This window comes from Muscardinus avellanarius, assembly GCF_963383645.1.
Source record: "Muscardinus avellanarius genome assembly, chromosome: 11".
Classification (NCBI taxonomy): domain Eukaryota; kingdom Metazoa; phylum Chordata; class Mammalia; order Rodentia; family Gliridae; genus Muscardinus; species Muscardinus avellanarius.
In genome coordinates this window covers 22,176,617-22,194,079 of record NC_137797.1, presented here as the reverse complement: position 1 = coordinate 22,194,079, position 17,463 = coordinate 22,176,617, and the positions used below count along the sequence as shown (strand labels likewise).

At 45.3% G+C, this 17,463-nt stretch overlaps 1 protein-coding gene across 1 annotated transcript in view; it reads left to right on the top strand.

Moving 5' to 3' along the window:
* Positions 1-2,431: 2,431 nt before the first annotated feature.
* The window catches only part of ANO4 (anoctamin 4), a gene marked incomplete at both ends in the record, with an annotated part of 438,431 nt that continues 423,399 nt past the window's right edge, over positions 2,432-17,463 (top strand). The window contains one exon of the mRNA XM_080705232.1: positions 2,432-2,534. Coding sequence (XP_080561358.1) covers positions 2,432-2,534 — 103 coding nt within the window. The remainder of the gene's footprint in view (positions 2,535-17,463) is intronic.

Genomic DNA, 17,463 nt, shown 5'->3' with positions numbered 1-17,463 from the left:
GACTCTTCCAGTATCAAATACAATAAAATTGCAGTCAGGGCAGTTAATGGTAAGTCAGATAGTTCAAGTTCAGAGCCTGCTGAAAAGGTGAGAACTAGTTTCCCTCAATCTATCATGGGAAACTTTCATCAAGGTTGTATTAGCTAGTATTTTACTCCTGAAAAGCATGGCGAATGAATAAAACATAAGAAAAATTGAATGACAAGCTTATCTTTAAGAGATTTTATTGGCAACTTCCAGATCCTGGGCCTCATCTTTCAAATGCCACTTCCTCAGTAAAGCCATGTGTGAATCCTGCACAGACTGGACCTCTTGCTCCCCCTGGAGTTCCTGTAACCACGCTTCATCGGATATCATAATTCTTCTATGTCTCCATCCCCCACAAGAATATGAAGTAGGTGGATGCCCTCTTCTGCACCAGGAACTCAGGAGGACTGCTTAAATATTTCATCACCTGACAGCACAGGGCCTGAGAACAGCTGCAAGGCTCATAACCAACCTGTCAAGGAATGAGGTCCATTTATCCTTCAGGCCCTCAAAGACAGGCCCAGCGGTCTCAATCTTCCCTCTAGAGAGGGGCCTGAATATCTCAAGAACTGGAGTGGTAGGAGTGGGTAGGAGTTCGGGTAGCCTTAAGAGAGGTTAATTAATTAGACACTACTTTTTAATTCCTGCTAATTAGAGCTGTCAAGAAAAATTAAAGTGTAGATTTGTAACTAACAATTGTCTGCCTTTGTGACTCTACCTGGCAGAAACCTGCTGTTAAAGGGAGAAGAAGGAACAAGACTTGGGATGAGAACTTGCAGGTGGCCTTGGGATCCAGTTGTGGCCCAGAGAGGAGGAGGCCTGCGGCTCCAGACCAGGCTAGAGGGCAACCCCGTGCTCAAGTTCAGCCTGGGGTTTAGTAGAGTGTGAAGTTCAAGAGCCCTGGGGAGTGGCTGGTGCGCCTTCTAGGGATACAGCGAAGAGAAAGCTACTCTGAAGACTGGCGCAGCATGGCGCTTTCCGGATTCCACCTGATCCCCTCAGCCTTCCGGTGAGGCAGGCGGGGCAGTAACAACTAACTCTACAGAGAGGAAGGAAGCCACAGAGCACGGGCATCTGGACCGAGGGCCACCCTGCCCTCTGGATTGTGCTGACCCAGCGCCAACAAACTGCCAGGCCCTGCGCCTCAGCCTGCCCTCCTCCTGGCCTCCGGGCCCAGGCTGCAGTCTAACCCTGCAGCTCCTAAGGAGGAAGCATGGGCCTTGGCATTCTCCTGTAGAGCCCCTGTGGCCTGGCTGCCCTCACTGGAGCCACGCAGAGGTGCTAAGCAGAAATCCCACCGCTGGAGCCAGCAGGAAGCCCCCGCCCAAAGACTAGGGGTGTGGCCGCCGCCCGCTGCTCCTGCTTGGTGTTGTGCTTCCTCTTGGGTGGGCACAGCCCGGATCACAGGCAAAAGGCCTTCATCACTCCTCACCTTGCGCCCCGCAATTTGTTGGGCACTGGCTCCCCCCCCCGCGCCCCCCTGAAAGTGTGATTTCTTGACCATCTTCCTCGCTCGCACGAGGCCACCCCTTGTTCCAAAGATCACTGTGTGGCTGCGATTTACATTTGGGTTTGCGACGCCTGGAGTGCGCCAGGCCCCAAGAAGTGCTGGGCGGACTTCCAACCCTAGTCTTGCCCTGGTCCCCAAGGATGCCAGCGGCTCCCCCAGCCTCTCGCTCTCCTTCTTCCAGTCCCCAGTTAACAGTCAGCTCATTCCAAACTGGAGAACGCTCACAATGGGATAGGTGGGCTTCCAGGGAGGGCGAGCCCAGGGGAGCTCGGCCAGTCCTTCAACAAACATTGACGAGTACACCTCGAGTGGGACGCGGGGTAGCCAGAGCGGACAAGGATGGCGGGCAAAGCCTCGTGGTGAGATGTAGGCAGGGAAAAAGGTGACCGGGTGGTGTGCACGGACGCCTCTGAGCTGGGGGTCAGAACGGCTTACTTTGCGGCCCAGGATTCATGAATAAAAGTCCCCAGGGCGGGTTGGCACTCCTCTGGGCTTTGAACTCGGGGCAAATCCTTCCCCAGCCCGCCCGCTGGGCTGGGAATGGAAGCGTCACCTGCGGCCAGACCCACCCCCTGCGTCCCGGGCCGAGCGCTCCGAGAGTAGGGAGCCTGGCGAGGTCCGCAGGCGCCCGGGACATCCCTGCTACGCGTTTGCGGGTGTCACCCAGCGTCCCCACCCGGGCGGGGTCGCCCTGCTGGGCGTGGATCCTGCAGGGGTCCTGCCCGACGCGCCTCCCCGGCAGCTCCCCCCGCCCGCTTCGCCCCTCCTCCGCGCGCCCGCAGGTCCCAGCCCCGCGGGGGCCTCTCGGGGCACCTGGCGCCCGCACCTCTGGGGCCAGCGGCCGACTGGGCATGCTCAGGACCCGGGGGGCCGGGCGCCGCCGGAGCCGAGCGCATGCACTCGCCGGGCCGGGCGCCGGCCGTCCAGGGGCGCCTCGCCGACGCCCTGGCCAGCCTGGGCAGGACGCGGGCCAGGATGGCCTCCCTCACTGCGTACGGTAAGGGCCGGGGTGGGCCGGGGTCTGCGAGCCGGCAGGGCTCCCCGGGAAACTTTGGGGTTGGGATCGGCGGGCGGGTGTGCAGGGTGGGAAGCCGGCGGCACCGCGCATCACCCCGGGGGCCGGGAGACCCACCCTCTGGGGGTGCTGGACGCTGCCCGCCACCTGGGGAGCCAGTATTTGCGGAAAGAATCCGTTCAGCCAGGACGCCTCAAATTTGAGAGGGTGTGGGAGTTTCGGGACTCCAGAAAAATCCCGATCGCTTCTGAAAAAAAACTCAGGATAAGGGATAGGGGTGTTGAGTCCTCGTCCCGCGGGGTGAGGCTTGGAGATGCGCGTACAGTCGAATGTGTATCCTGTCCCTGTCTGACCTTGGAGAAGTTATTGAAACTTTTCTGCGCCGGCTTTTCTCCATCTGTAAATGAGAGATGAGACCCTCTCTCTGACATGCTGTGGGATTAAAAAAAATATGCACCGAAAATATGTTTTTGATGCAAAAGGGGAATCGAATTGGAAATAAGTTATATGGTAATAGTAGGCATTTTCCCCCCATCTCAAATTTTGATTAAAGAATATCTATATAGGTGGATATGTATGTATGTATATACATACACACACATATCGCATAGTTCTGAAGGAAAACAGAATCACAGTGTGAAGGTTTCAGACAGGTAAAAATCTCAGCGATTTTTTTTTTTTTAAATCAGCATTCCTGCTTCTGTGGGAATAGCAGTTTTCTTGAGTCCTTTATCAGAAAAGCTCTTAGACTTTGCTCTAAGAGACAGGAACTCAGGAGGAGGGCTTTCCCTTCCCCACGCTTGCAATCAGTTGTGATAAGGTCTGGATTTGGGTTTTCACCTGGAAGGCTGTGCACAATTGTGACATCCACAGCCTGGGGTTGGTGGGAAGGAAATTGCTGCTCCTGGGTTTAATGCTTGGGTGTAATGTCCCCTGCTCATTTCCCCAAGGTTAAAGGGGTCTGGTCCATCTCTCTCTCTTTGAATTTAAACTGTTTAAAATAATCACTTGTGTAACTCAGAGGGTTTGCGATTGATGCTTGGGAAACAAGTAACAAATTGTGAGCAGATTACAAATTGCATACTAGTGGCTTATTGTTTGTTTATTTATTTATTTATTTATTTATTTATTTATTTTTACTCAGAACATTTTTAATGGGATATGAGTTGTTCTTATCTGGTGCACATTTAACACTGAATATGGTCATTCTTGGGTAACTATCTGGAGATAATTCAATATTTTGATGGTAATTTAGGCATATTCATTGGCAAAAAATCTATGTTTATTCCTTTTTCTGCCAAAGAGATCTAATTCTAATTTTTTACATCATGAAGGTACCTATGGATATTGTCAGCAATATGTGTATATGATAATCAGTTACATACATTTTTAGAAGCCTTATGAGCTTAAAAGGGCACCCAGGTAGAGAATAATGAAGTCAGAATAAGTGAAATTATTTTGAAAAGCAAGTATATTCAGAAATTAAAGGAAAAGGTAACTGATTTTTTTTGTGGCAGAAGAATTACCTATATTTTTCTTTTTGAAAACTTAAAGGGAACTGATCTAGACTTTAATAAAGACATGTCAGAATTTGTGCTATTTAAAATATATTCCGGAACATTCTCCTCCTTTCTCCATTCCTAAAATGGTCAATACACTTGGCTACCAAGTCCACAGCTAATTCTTAGGCCTCTCCCGATGTGATTCAAGATCTGACAAGAGAAGTTGGTCCATTAGGATTTTCAAACTAGCCAACGAGGTAAGGAAGAACAAACTTGAGCAGTTCAATACATTCCTCACCCACCGGATGCTGTCAAGATCATTATCTGAGAGAGGATGGCTGGTTCAGGAACCATCCACAAATCATCTTTCTGGCAATCAAACTGCTTAAAAAAAAAGTCCCCTTTCAATTCTGCTGTAGTTTGATTTAGATATCATGATGGGAGTAGTGATCTAAAATGTTTTTGCCTGGAGTTTCTAGAGCTCAATTTTTATACTCATTTGACTGATTTAATAATAGGTCCTGTCTTTAGCGCAGGGGCTGCCAAGAGAATGAACAGATATGCTATAGAGCGTGTGTTTTAGGTTCCTAAGACGAGAAAGAAATTTGGCTTCATTTAATTAGCGGCAGCTTCCAGTAAGCCTTATTAGCTTCCCTTCCAATATACATTTTTCATCCTTACATTAGAATTTGCTCTTCTTATATTTTAACATGAATTTCTGCTCTTAAGCTACCATCTAGGCCAAGTATTCTAGAAATTTAAAAGGACATTAGGGTAATAAACAACTGTGACATGCCCTCTACTATGTATGTGTTCAAGGAAGGATGCAATTTTTTAAATTCTGGATTTTTAGAGTCTCAGTCCTTTACACTCAGCACTGACATTTCTTTTTCTTGTCCTCTAAGTGGTTTTAGGTTCTTGACCACTTTTAGCTCATTATATAACCATGCACACAAGACTCGAGATGGGTGACAAGTCTCTTTTAGAGAGAGATGCCTGGGACTTGGCCACGCAGAGCAAAACTCGGAGGCCACGTTCCAGACTCAACCAGGAAGAGCCTTGACGTTAGACCTGCAGGCCTGGCCTTGAGCTGGCAGCTTTGGATCCCAGGAGGCTTAATAGGGGCCCAGAGAGCTGATAGAGCATAGCGGTAGCTATTTCAGATAGGGAACGCCTCTCTGAGGAGATATTTGAACAGAGAGCTAAGTGAAGGAAAGGAACAGCCATTCCACTACCTGGGGGAAAAGGTTTCTTGGCAAAGCAAACAGTAAGTGAAAAGGGCCTGTGACAGAAATGAGCTTGTCACATTCAGAGCTAGTTAGGAAGTCAGACAGGGTCACTAGAGAAGAGAGAAGTAGAAGGAAGACAGTGCATTCAAAGCTGATGCTGCTGTAGCTGTAGTCCCTCGTTTGCCTTCTACTCCTTAGATTGATGCTTCTTAGTGGACTCCTCCTTGATAGCTGTCTTGCTTCTATCTTTGACCTCGTAACCTCACTCTGCCATTGGACGATGCTGATTAGATAGATACACGCCCCCTCCCCTGCTAGACAGTGACGCGGTGGCGGTGCCGTGTCTCTCTAAGTGGAAGGCACGCACTGGGTCATCAAGGTTTTGCAAGTTGTAAGGAGGATGTGGGGTATGCCTGGACATGATAAAAGGGCACAAGAATTGAATTAGCCGAGTTAATCCTCACAACAGCCTCTAAGAAATGGGTCCAGTCTCAGCCCCAGGTTCATGCAAAGAAATTGAGGCACAGGTCAGTTAAGGAACTTGCTCAGCCTCCCACAGTGAGTGGGAAGCCCAAAAACAGATGTAGGGAGTTTGGCGGTAGAGCCTGGGGCTGGGGGTAGTTAGGAGGGAGAAGATGAGGAGGTGTGTGGGTGGGACTGTGGGTAAATCCCAGGAAGGCCAGCTGGAGCCAGGGAGAGAAGACAGCGTATGGTCAGGCTGGCACTTCTGATTGGAAGGCGGCACAGAAGAGAGGTGTGGCAAGAGCTCAGCCCAACTGTGGAGTGTGGGCATCAAATGAGGTGAGAAGAGATGAGAGCCCAGGATATAATTTCTGTGACTTCTCTAGTCTTCGGGTGACTCCCACAGAGACATCACTGGCTCAGAACTGCTTTCCTGCAGATGCTAAGCCTGTGTACCCAGATGTCTGCTAGACTCTTCTACTCATTTGTTCCTCTGGCTTCTGAAATCTCCATGTGCCCAAAACAGAATACCTGGCTTCCTCACCAGACCGGCTTCCTATGCAATATCTCCAGCTTCTGAGCTCAAATTACATGCCGGGCTCTAGTTGGAACCTTGGGTTCCAGAATGAATGAGATGTCACTGTTGCTTCCACAGATGGCAGGACAGCCGGAGGAGACAGACTCTTAAATGGAGAATTATAACACAGCATCATTGGGGATTTGCTGGGGGTGGGGTGGTGAGGAAAAGACCAGGAGCAGTTCCCTGGAGGACACAATGGTAAAAGATTGATTGAGAGAAAGAAGGCATCCCAGGGAGCAGCACATTGTTGGCTAGCATGCCATGAAGACAACCCGTGGCTGGAGAGGTGGGCAGGGTCAGCTTGGACTGCCCGCCACCCAGGCCAAGAATCCTGGGAGACAGCTTCTAGTCTTTCTTTACCAATGTGAACTAATAGTGACCTTGGATAACTTAATTTATATTTTGTGCTTTTTCATTTTTTTTGTGTGTGTATATATGTGTGTGTGATGCTAGGGATTGAACCCAAAGACATTCTACCTCCAAGTTATACCCACAGCCTTTTTAAAATATTTTTTTTTGGTGGTCATTTTAAAACAGGGTCTTGCTAGACTGCCGAGAGTCTTGCTAAGCTGAGGAGGCTGGTATTGAACCTGTGATTCTCCTGCCTCAGCCTCCCAAGTATTGGGATTACAGGTGTGCACCACATCCATCTTCTTTTTTTTTTTAATCTGTAAAATAAGGTCATGATGAGGTTTAGATGCAATAGTACTTTTAGCAGTAGTTGGAAACAATAATCTCTTGGTTTCCAAGGAGGAGTGGTTCTAGGCCCCACAGCGGATACCAAAATCCATAGATGTTCAAGTCCCTTACGTAATCTAAATATATAACAAGTCCCTTATATAGAATGGCATATTTCCATATAGCTTACACAATTCTCCTGTAGACTCTAAATCATCTCCAGATTACTTTAATGCATATTACAATGTAAATGAGGTGGAAGTAGTTGTTGGACAGTATTGTTTAGGCAATAAAGACAGGAGAAAAGTCTGTACATGTTCAGTACAGACACAATGTTTTAGTCAAATATTTCCTGTCATGAGTTGGTTGACTGCTTGGAGACAGAACCCGCAGGAAGAAAGGGATGATTTCACTGAGTAAGCATCGGCATCGCCACCCGCTGCCTCTCTCGGCCAGTAGACTCTCGACCACCAAGTCCTGTTGATCCTTCTTCCTCAGCACCTTTTGGTTCTGTTTTGCCCTCCCCCCTGGTCCAGACTACCATGGCCGCTCAGTCCAACTCCAGCAGCAGCCTCTAGCTGGTCCCTCTAGCTCCCTTCCCTGCCCCTTCTGGCCCCAGTTATCCTGTTATCTCCCTGCTTAAAACTTCAGTGGCTCCCTTGTGCCTCGGTGTTGGGGCCCACTCGGCAGGACCGAGGTGGCACCCAGGCTTGTTGCCAGCGTGGACTCAAGATGGCGCCTGGGCTTGCAGCCAAGTCACGAGGCTCACGAGGCTGGCGGTGCCCTGAGCCTGCGCAGTGAGCCCTATCAGGCGCCTTACGGATAATTAGTGACGCAACGCCTCGTGCTACCACCTGCCCGCCCAGGAGAAGGTTAAAAAGCGCGCATGCCCTAGCGGGGAGAAGGAGAAGGAGCTAAGAGGGTTGGTGGACAGGAAGAGCGGTTCCTTGGCGGACTGCTCTGGGCTCCGAGCTGGGACGGACATGTTCACAAAGCCACCATTGTGACCGGTGTGTGCTGCAGCAGAGACATAGAGTGCCAGAAGGAGGGTTGGTGGAGTGATGAGGGAGAGGATAGAAGACTGATGTTGTTTTTACCTGAGAGGGCGTTGAGAGAGCATTAAAGAGGAATGGTAACTGTACAAGAACCTGGGGTAATAAAACTGCTTGAGGAAGATCGTGTAAGAGTCGTCACTGCGTGCGACACCTCGGGTCAAGTCTAACCCCCTACCCTTTTCTACTGCCACACATCCCTGCTTTACCAGGTCTCCTTCCTTCCTTCCTTTCCTCTTTATCTCTCTCCGTCTCACTGGGTACCTCTCCTGAGACCTCTTAGAGTAAGTCTTTTGCCTAGCAGCTTCCCATTTAGTACTGCAATGCATGATGGTAAAATCCTAGAGGGCAAGGTGCACATCTTTCATCCTCATATTCCTGGTGTCTCACACCAAGCTGGCACACAGTAGGTGGCTCATACCCTGGTGCCTCACACCGAGCCGGCACACAGTAGGTGGCTTATACCTGGCAGTCTGCCTGACTGAAGGAGTGGGTGGACTGGATCAGGGGCAGTACATGGTACCCAGGTTGCTTTTGTTTTGTTTTTAAAAAGAGGTCTTGCTAAGTTGTAGACTCGGCCCCCGAGCTCCTGGGCTCAAGTGGCCCTCTGCTTACGTTTCCTGAGAAGCTGGGACCGCAGGCACACACCACTGCACTTGGCTTCATGCACAGGTTCTTAAAACTCTTATTTTTCTAGCACAAATAACAAATAGGATAACCGTTACCCTTCAGAAAGGAGGAACAGACAGAGAGCAAAAGTGTCCCTGCTGCACGCTGAAAGGAGCTACCTGCTAACTGACGGGGACTCATGCTTAGCTACTGGATAAATCCACGGAGCGATTCCAGGACTTCTCTTTTTTTGCCCTCCTTGCAGCACCTGGCTTGCTCATTATTATGCAATCCAAACGCTCCTGGTCAACACTGATTAAGATCCTTTTGATTAAGAAGCCGCACCACAGCATCTCCAGATTATTCTTTGACCTTCAGTCCTTCACTTTGGATAGTTTCTTTCTGGGGTAAAACTAAATTAGAATTTTAGTTTGATCACTGAAAAAAAGCACTTTAATTCTTTCCCATAAAACATGATTTTTTTTTTGGGGGGTAAGCATGTCTTAGTCTTCTCTGGGCTGCTGTAGGATAATAAAATTCCACATCCTAGGTGGTTTTGACAGTAGACTTTTATTTTCCACAGTTCTGAAGTCTGGTGAGTTCAAGGTCAAGGTGCGGGTAGTTTCCCAGTCTGGTGAAGGCCTACTCCTTGGATTGCAGATGGCTGCCTTCTTCCTGGGTGTTTGCAAAGTCTTTTCTGGTGCCTGCATAAAGAGAGTAAGGTCTCTCTTCTTCCTGTCCTCAGGAACTAATCAAAACCCAGGTGTCTCTTGAAGGTCTCCCCCTCAAATACTACCACATTGGGGTTCGGACTTCAACGATATATATATATATATATATATATATATATATATATATATATATATATATATACTGGAATTGAACCCAGGGGTGTTTTAGTGTTCTACCCTCCCTACATTCTCAGCCCTATTTTTTTTTTTTTTTTTTGAAACAGGATCTTGCTAAGCTTCTGAGGGTCTGGCTAAGTTTCTGAGGCTGACCTCAAATCTGCAATCCTCCTGTTTCAGTCTCCCAAATACAGTCTTGTGCTACCTCACCCTGAATGATGTAGATTTGGCCATGTGAATATAAACTTAGACAAATAATCCACAGCTCCCAAGGAAGTTTCAAGAACAAATAACTCAATCTCCTTTTTGTGAGTGTTAACTGTATGTTAGGCACTGTTATTAGTTCTGGAAGTAAAAACGCAAAAACTTCCTGTTTAACAATTTTTACATTGCAATCCTAAGGCAGGGATCTGGACTCCCTGAAGAAAATAAAAATGGAATGTATGATTTCCAGCACTGGTGTAAGCATGAAGGAAAAGCATTTCTCTAATTAGAGCTCATGAAAGGGCCTTTGTCACGGTGCCTGCTGCTAGAGGGGAGTCAAAGGGAAGCTAAGATAATGAGGACCAGGCACCGCATTTAAAAAGCAGAAATGATTATTTGCAAGTTTTCCAGAGGCTTCTGCAAACATATGGCCAGCCTTGTATGCAGAGGCAGAGCCAGGCACTGTGGCCAGGGCGGCCTGGCCCCCAGGAGTGCGGGCGTGGCTCAGGTCTGCAGGAGGACGCAGAGAGGGGGCTGCCACTCTAAGGACCCCAGTACAGGGGCAACAAACTCTTGACAGAGACATACAGAAGCCCTGTGAAAGCCTGGAGCGCCCCGCGGCAGTACACTACCCAGCGCAGTGATTTGTGTGATGACTTTCCCATAGCAATAAAAGGATCTGTTTTTATAGGAAAAGTGCCGCTGAGTGGAAACACACTTTTTACACTTTGGCTGATTCATCAGCGCCTCAGAGAGACCTCCCAGGGCACCACTTTCAACCTGAAGCCAGCCCGTGACTGATCTACAGCAGAGGCATTTATTGTTTTCAGAGTACATGGATTTCAGTCACAGTAAGAGGGAGAAAGCTGTAGTCCCGAGAGAGTAGGTGAGGAGGTACAGATGGCCCGCTGGGAGGAAGGGGTAGGGCTGGAATATTGGCCTTTCTGTAACCTATAAAATGCACAGGACACAGCCATTGATCCACATGGTGTTATTCTGAGAACACACATATACACACAGGGACACACACATGCACACACACATACACACACACACACACAGTGCGCAGAAAAGTTTTTCCTTACTAGTAGTTCTTGGTTTTTTTTTTTCTTTCTTTTTTTTTTTTTTGTGGTGCTGGGGATGGAACCCAGGGGCATTCTACATCTGAGCTACACCCCCAGCCCTATTTTTTATTCTTTATTTTGAAACAGAGTCTCATTGAGTTGCGACGGGCCTCACTAAGTAGCTGAGGCTGTCCATGAAACTGCGATCCTTCCGTCTCAGCCTCCCGAATGCTGGGATTACAAGCACGTTAGTAATCCACCATGCCTGGCAGTGTTTTAGAACCTTTTACGAACAATTTTAAGTGATTTTTAAAAAATCAGATGATTACAGGTATGGTAACTCAGTAAAGTGGTAACTTACTCAGTGTGTGGTAACTTAGTAAAGCTCTGTTTAGAAATAAAGAATAAAAAGGGCTGGGGGTGTAGCTCAGAGGTAAAGCATCCTTGGGTTTAATACCCAGTACTGCAAAACAAAACAACACAACTGAAACAAAAAAAGCAACAACAAAATGACCAGATGCAAAAACAGTTGTAACTCAACCAATATAGTACATAGGTTTTGTATATTGAATGGCGTTTCCAGTATACCAGAGTAGAAGGTTATTGAATGAATCATATGGTGAATGTATTTTGTAAAATCAGCAGTTAGCCATCATTTATCTGTTTGATAAATTCAGGAGTTTCAGCTGTTCATATATATAAGCAGGGTTATACTATGGGTTTTTTTTTTTTTTTGGTGGTACTGGGGTTCCTGGAAGCCCTTCTAACTCCCAGACATATTTTTACATTTTTATTTGGATACAGGGTCTCCTAAGCCAGCGCGCGCGGCTGGCTTCGAACCTGCACGATCCTCCTGTCTCCGCCTCCCAAGCGCAGGGATTACAAGCGTGCGCCACCACGCCCGGCTACTATGTTTTTAAAGATTCAGTGAGAGCACGTTCTTTTCTTTTTTAAATTTGTTCTTACTTTCTGGTAGTGAGCTGCTTGCTCAGCTTCTGTGGATTGGGGTGTCCAGGGCAGAGCTTCCTCAAACACTAAGCCATGTGTTTCTCCTTTAAGAAAATCTGCTATCTTATGAGTCCCAACCTCACCTATGCTTAATTTATATTCCAAAAAAGACACAAAGAAGGACTTTGGAGCTTCTTAATTTATGAACGATAATAAAACTATCATAAGAATTGATGACAATTCTCAAATGGAGAGTGAAACGCATGGCATCAAGACGAATGATTTAAAACCATTGCTTCCATAAAACACGGCTTGCTTTGTGGGCTAGACGCGTGTCAGCGTATCTGAGTCCTGTTTATCTCACTTTGCAGCTGTGTGACTGAGACCCATGCCATAGGGGTTTACCTCAGTGGAATAAAAAGGCAGTGCCCAGTTATTCTTGTGTTTCTGAGCTATCATCCCTCAAGTCCCAGTCAAGAAATGACACTGATCTAACTTGCACTTACCTGGTCCTGGGAGAGCTGACCAGCCTGACCTTTTCCTGTGAATTATGAAAAAAATCTCTTAAGTAATGTCCTCTTACCTGAATTTACCTAAGAGTTGAATTCACTTCATGGTAGTCTGTGATGTGTTCATTTCATGATAATTTTTATTGGGTTGTGCACTTCAAATGTGGGCACTATATTGCATTTGTGTTAATTATTTTTTTTTTGGTTTGTTTTAAAAGCTTTCCTTCCTCAGGGTAGGTCTTTCTCAGAAGCAGTCATTTTAATCACACAATGTCTGTCATCTCTCTACAGTCTCAGGCCACCTGTATCCTAAACTCATATATTTCTCCACGTCCCTCCCTTCCTGACCACTCTCTGCTTCATCAAGCTCCAGTACGGGGCGGGACACACAGGTCCTAACAAGTCTTTGGTTGGATTCTTAGCCCCTGAGAGTTCCGCTTACAGACCTGTGAGTTGTATGGTAGACCAGCCTCTCCCTTTAATGAGACTGTGGACCACTTGGATTCTTATCAAAATGAAGATCTTAGCTGGGCAAGGTGGCCCATGCCTGTAATCCAAGCATTTGGGAGGCTGAGACAGGAGGATCGCAGTTCTCAGACAGCCTCAGCAAATAGTGAGGCTCTCACCAACTGAGCAAGACCAAATAAGAAATAAAATTGGGCTGGGGGTGTAGCTTGAGGGTAGAATGCCTCTGGGTTCAATCCCAGCAACACACACACACACACACACACACACACACAGATTAATTGAGTAGTACTGTGGTGGAACACACACACACACACACACACACACACACACACACACAGATTAATTGAGTAGTACTGTGGTGGGCTGGGCATTATGCATTTCTCATAAGTCTTCTAGGTCGTACTGATCTCTGATCTTTCTGGTTTAGGGACTACACTGGGTATCAAGCTTGTGAAGAATGGTTACTGGAATATACAGAATATACAGTGAAAGCTATCATGACTTACTCATGTGAACGGTTGTATAGCGTGGTTCTGGTTAAAGAAATTAGACTTGATGTATTAGTCTTTTAATTTAAACATTTATGGTTGTATTTCACTTTATACAAATCTGCTACATGCTCTTTTTTTTTTTTTGCTAGTAGCACATTTTAAAAAACTGGAAAAAAAATAAAGTACTTTTAAATGAAAAAAAAAATGGTGTTTTATAAGCTGGGCGTGGTGGTGCACGCTTATAATCCCAGCATTTGGGAGGCTGAAAGAGGAGGATCTGGGTTCGGTGACAGCTTCAGCTTCTTAATGAGGCCCTTTGCAACTCAGTGAAATTCTGTTTCAAAATAAAGAATAAAAAGTAGGGCCAGGGGTGTTGCTTGGAGGTAGAACCACCCTGGGTTCCATCCCCAGTACAGAAAAAAAAAAAAAAATGGTGTTTTATAAACACACACACACAGAGAAAATAATAATCACACCACCCCCTTTCCATTTCCTAAAATGAACTCTTCTGACTTCTAACATAATAGATTAGGGTCAGAAAATATAGCCTGTAATGATGTTGATTTATCAACTAATTGTTGATGTTTACTTTATGGCCTAATGTGTAGACAACTTTTATTAGAGATCAACCTGTACTCAAGAGTTAAGATATATGTTCCATACCGGTCAAGCGTAGGGTTCAAAATCTGTCCATTAAATTGAGGTTAATTGTGCTGTTTTTGTTTTCTGTGTTTTTACTAAAATTTTGCTTATTCAATCAATTAGTTATTAAGTATATGTTAAAATCTACCTCTCTGATGGTAGTTTGGTTATTTTCTCCCTGTAGCATCACATTTAATTAATATATTAGTTGGTTTATTTTGATTTTTACATCACATATTTTGAAGTTATTTTTAGCATACAGGTTTAACATTCTTATATCTTCTTAGAAAATTGAACACTGAGATTTTTATGATTATTGTTGACCACCTTTACCCTTAATAATGCTTTTGTCTCATAACCTTTTTTTCATATTTGGCGGTACTGGGGTTCCTGGAAACCCTTCTACCTCCGGGCTACACTCCCAGACCTATTTTATATTTTTATTTGGAAACAGGGTCTCTTACGCCAGCAAGGCTGCACTGTAATTATACCTCATACTGAGTGAGGTCTAGAGTGACAGGGACTTCTACATGCTCACATCTCTGGGAGCACTTCCCTTCGTGGCCCACTCCTCTACTTCCTCTCTCCATACATGGCTTTTAATTGAAATTGGTAATTTTATATACATACATAGATATTCACAACCTACCTTAAAAGAGTTGTTTAGAAGCTTAAGTGAAACTTAAGCTTAAGTGAAGTAACAGATGTAAATGAAATAATGAATGTTCAGTGTAGTGCCTGGAAGAGAGTAGGTATTAGATAACTGGTGTTAATTCCAGTGCCTTCTCTCTCTCTTTTTTTTACACAGTTTTGCAGAATCGCCTTACCACAATATCTGTCCTTCTTGACATAAAAAAAAAACTTATTATAAATTATAATATAGGCCAGTGGGTAAGACAAGTACATCATTTAGGAAATAATTATAAGATGAATTCCATGGAACCAATACCTAGGTCAAGCAATAGAACATTTCCAGCAGAACTGACCCTGCCCTATATTGTTTTCTAATTAAAACTTCTTCCTTCTCCATCAAATGGAACCACCATGCTGACTTTGTGCTAATTATTTTATAACCTTTCTACATAGTTTTATGTCACATGCCTGTTTAACATAATTTGGTGCTGTTGTTGAAGTTTTTCATGAATGGAATCATGTATGTTAGTTTGGGGGTTGCTTCTTCCATCCAACACTACGAGATGCATCCATGAGCCTTTGTGTGACTTTACTCTATTTATTTTCTTAACTGCATGCTATTCCATATTGTGGCTATGCTTGTTCTTTTTAAGTATAAAATAAAGATAATAGCTAATACCAATCAACACTTTCTATGTGCTAGTTACTGTTATGTAAAGACATTTTTTTTTGTAGATTCAATAGTTTGTGCTTATATAATCTTTTAAGGCAGGTGCCTTTATTATTCCTGTTTTCCATACAAGGAAGCAGAGCCACATAGGGAGGACATAAGATGCTCAGGATTGGAACCAGGTGTCTAGATACTGACTCCAGAACTCGTAGTGTTTCTTCATCTCATTCATAGTCTCAAGTTTTCCCACGTGTTACTTGATAGTTTCATCCAACTGCTGTTGGTTTCTCAAGGATTAAATGGATGTCAGGGCTCTTCCATTTGTCTGGCATTCTTGGCTTAGGTCCTATGGGTAAGAACACTCCTCTGCTTTTCTAAGTTACTGTGCACTGCAGACTGCTATGGCTCTTGGTACTTTTGCTCCTTGAGTCTTTTCAAAATAATGTCGCCAAAATTATTGCCCTAATTTCACTATTCAGATTTGATTAAAATTGAAATCGCTTTGCCATTCAAATTTGCTTACAGCCTCTTCCTTAGACATTTGTTCCTAATTCAAGTATCCTGGTTCTGTGCTGATGGCCAATTTCTCAGTATGCTTTTCCCTTTCACTCATAGCCATTTCTTCAGTTGCACCGTGTGTGTGTGTGTGTGTGTGTTACTGGTGATTGAACCCAGGGGCATTCTACCTCTGAACTACACCCCTGGCCCTGTTTTATTTTTTTTTCTGGAGACGGGACGTCCCTAAGTTGCTAAGGGTCTTGCTGAGATGCTAAGCCTGGGTGCAAACCTGTGATCCTGTGTATCAGCCTCTCAAGTACCAAGATTACAAGCGTGTACTGCCATGCCTGGTTTCTGTGTGTGTGTGTGTGTGTGTGTGTGTGTGTGTGTTTGGTGGTAGTACTGGGGTTCCTGGAAGCCCTTCTACCTCCGGGCTACACTCCCAGACCTATTTTTACATTTTTATTTAGAAACAGGGTCTCCTAAGCCAGCGCGCGTGGCTGGCTTCGAACCTGCGCGATCCTCCTGTCTCTGCCTCCCAAGCGCGGGGATTACAAGCGTGCGCCACCACGCCCGGCTCTTTGTGTGTTTTTGATGCCCTTGACCTTTCCCTTGCAGATCTCTTTTCAAAAATCTCTTAAGGATACATTATTAGTGAAGCGTTTAAGAAGAATTAGGAATGACAACTTCCTAACAGTTTGGTATGTTTTAGGTCTGGATTTTGTTGATTCAACAGATCCCACAAATATGTACTGAAATATTTGCCAACTACGCATTTCATATCGCTGACTTACTTTTATTAACCACATCTCATCCCCCTTCCCCTGAAATAGTGAGGTAAGCAGTATTGCCACCGTGTTCAGGTGTAGAAACGAGTCCTAGAGGGAGTTAAAAGCTCAGCCAAGTTCAAGAGCTGATGTGGGACAGGGATGGGCTTCAAACCTAGGTCTCCTGACTCCCAGCCCAGTGCTATTTCCTTTTTGATCACATGACAGTAACCTCTTTGAAGTGATAACTAGTGGGAAGAAGCAATCATTAGTTTAATTCTTTATTTTCTTCGAGCCAATGAATATTAAGTGTTTACCTTATACCAGGTACAGCACTTAGCTCAGGAAATTAAAAATTGAACAGTATAGGTGCATCCTTCCCAGGCCCAGGATTTGGAAAGATGCAAACTAGTCAGGTCTTACATACTTCCTTGCTCTTATTGGAGGTGAGGCTGTCTATTCAGGAAGCACCCTAGAGGCTGGAGGTGGCCTGGGAATGTGACTTAGAGGAAAAGTTGGTCACGTGCACTTGTTAGAATTATTTTTCCCATAATAAAACTCATCTTTTTTTCAGTATTGGGGGTGGAACCCATGGGCATTTTAACTTGATATGGTGGCGCATGCCTGTAATTCAGTACTTGGGAGGTTGAGACAGGAGGACTGCCAGTTTGAGGCTTGTCTCAGCAACTTAGAGACTCTGCTTCAAAAATAAATAGAAGGATAAATAAATATAGGGCTGGGGGTATAGCTCAGGGACAGAACGCCCCTCAGTTCAATCTCCAGTACTGCACACATACAATACTAAATATTTTTTAGCATTTGAATCCTCCATTTGTGAACCTACAGTGGTCTCAAGGTAGTCACCAAGCTCTATTTTCTGCCCTCTGGCTTACCACCTGCATTTGTCAATACTTTTCAGCTGCTTTCAAACCTATGCTCTATGCAGATCATTCTCTGCAGATCTCTGTCGTTTCCTGGCTTCTTTATCCAGCTACCTTCTATTGTTTTCTACCTAAAAATATTTTATACCTGCAAAGTCATCATTACCAATCCAAAT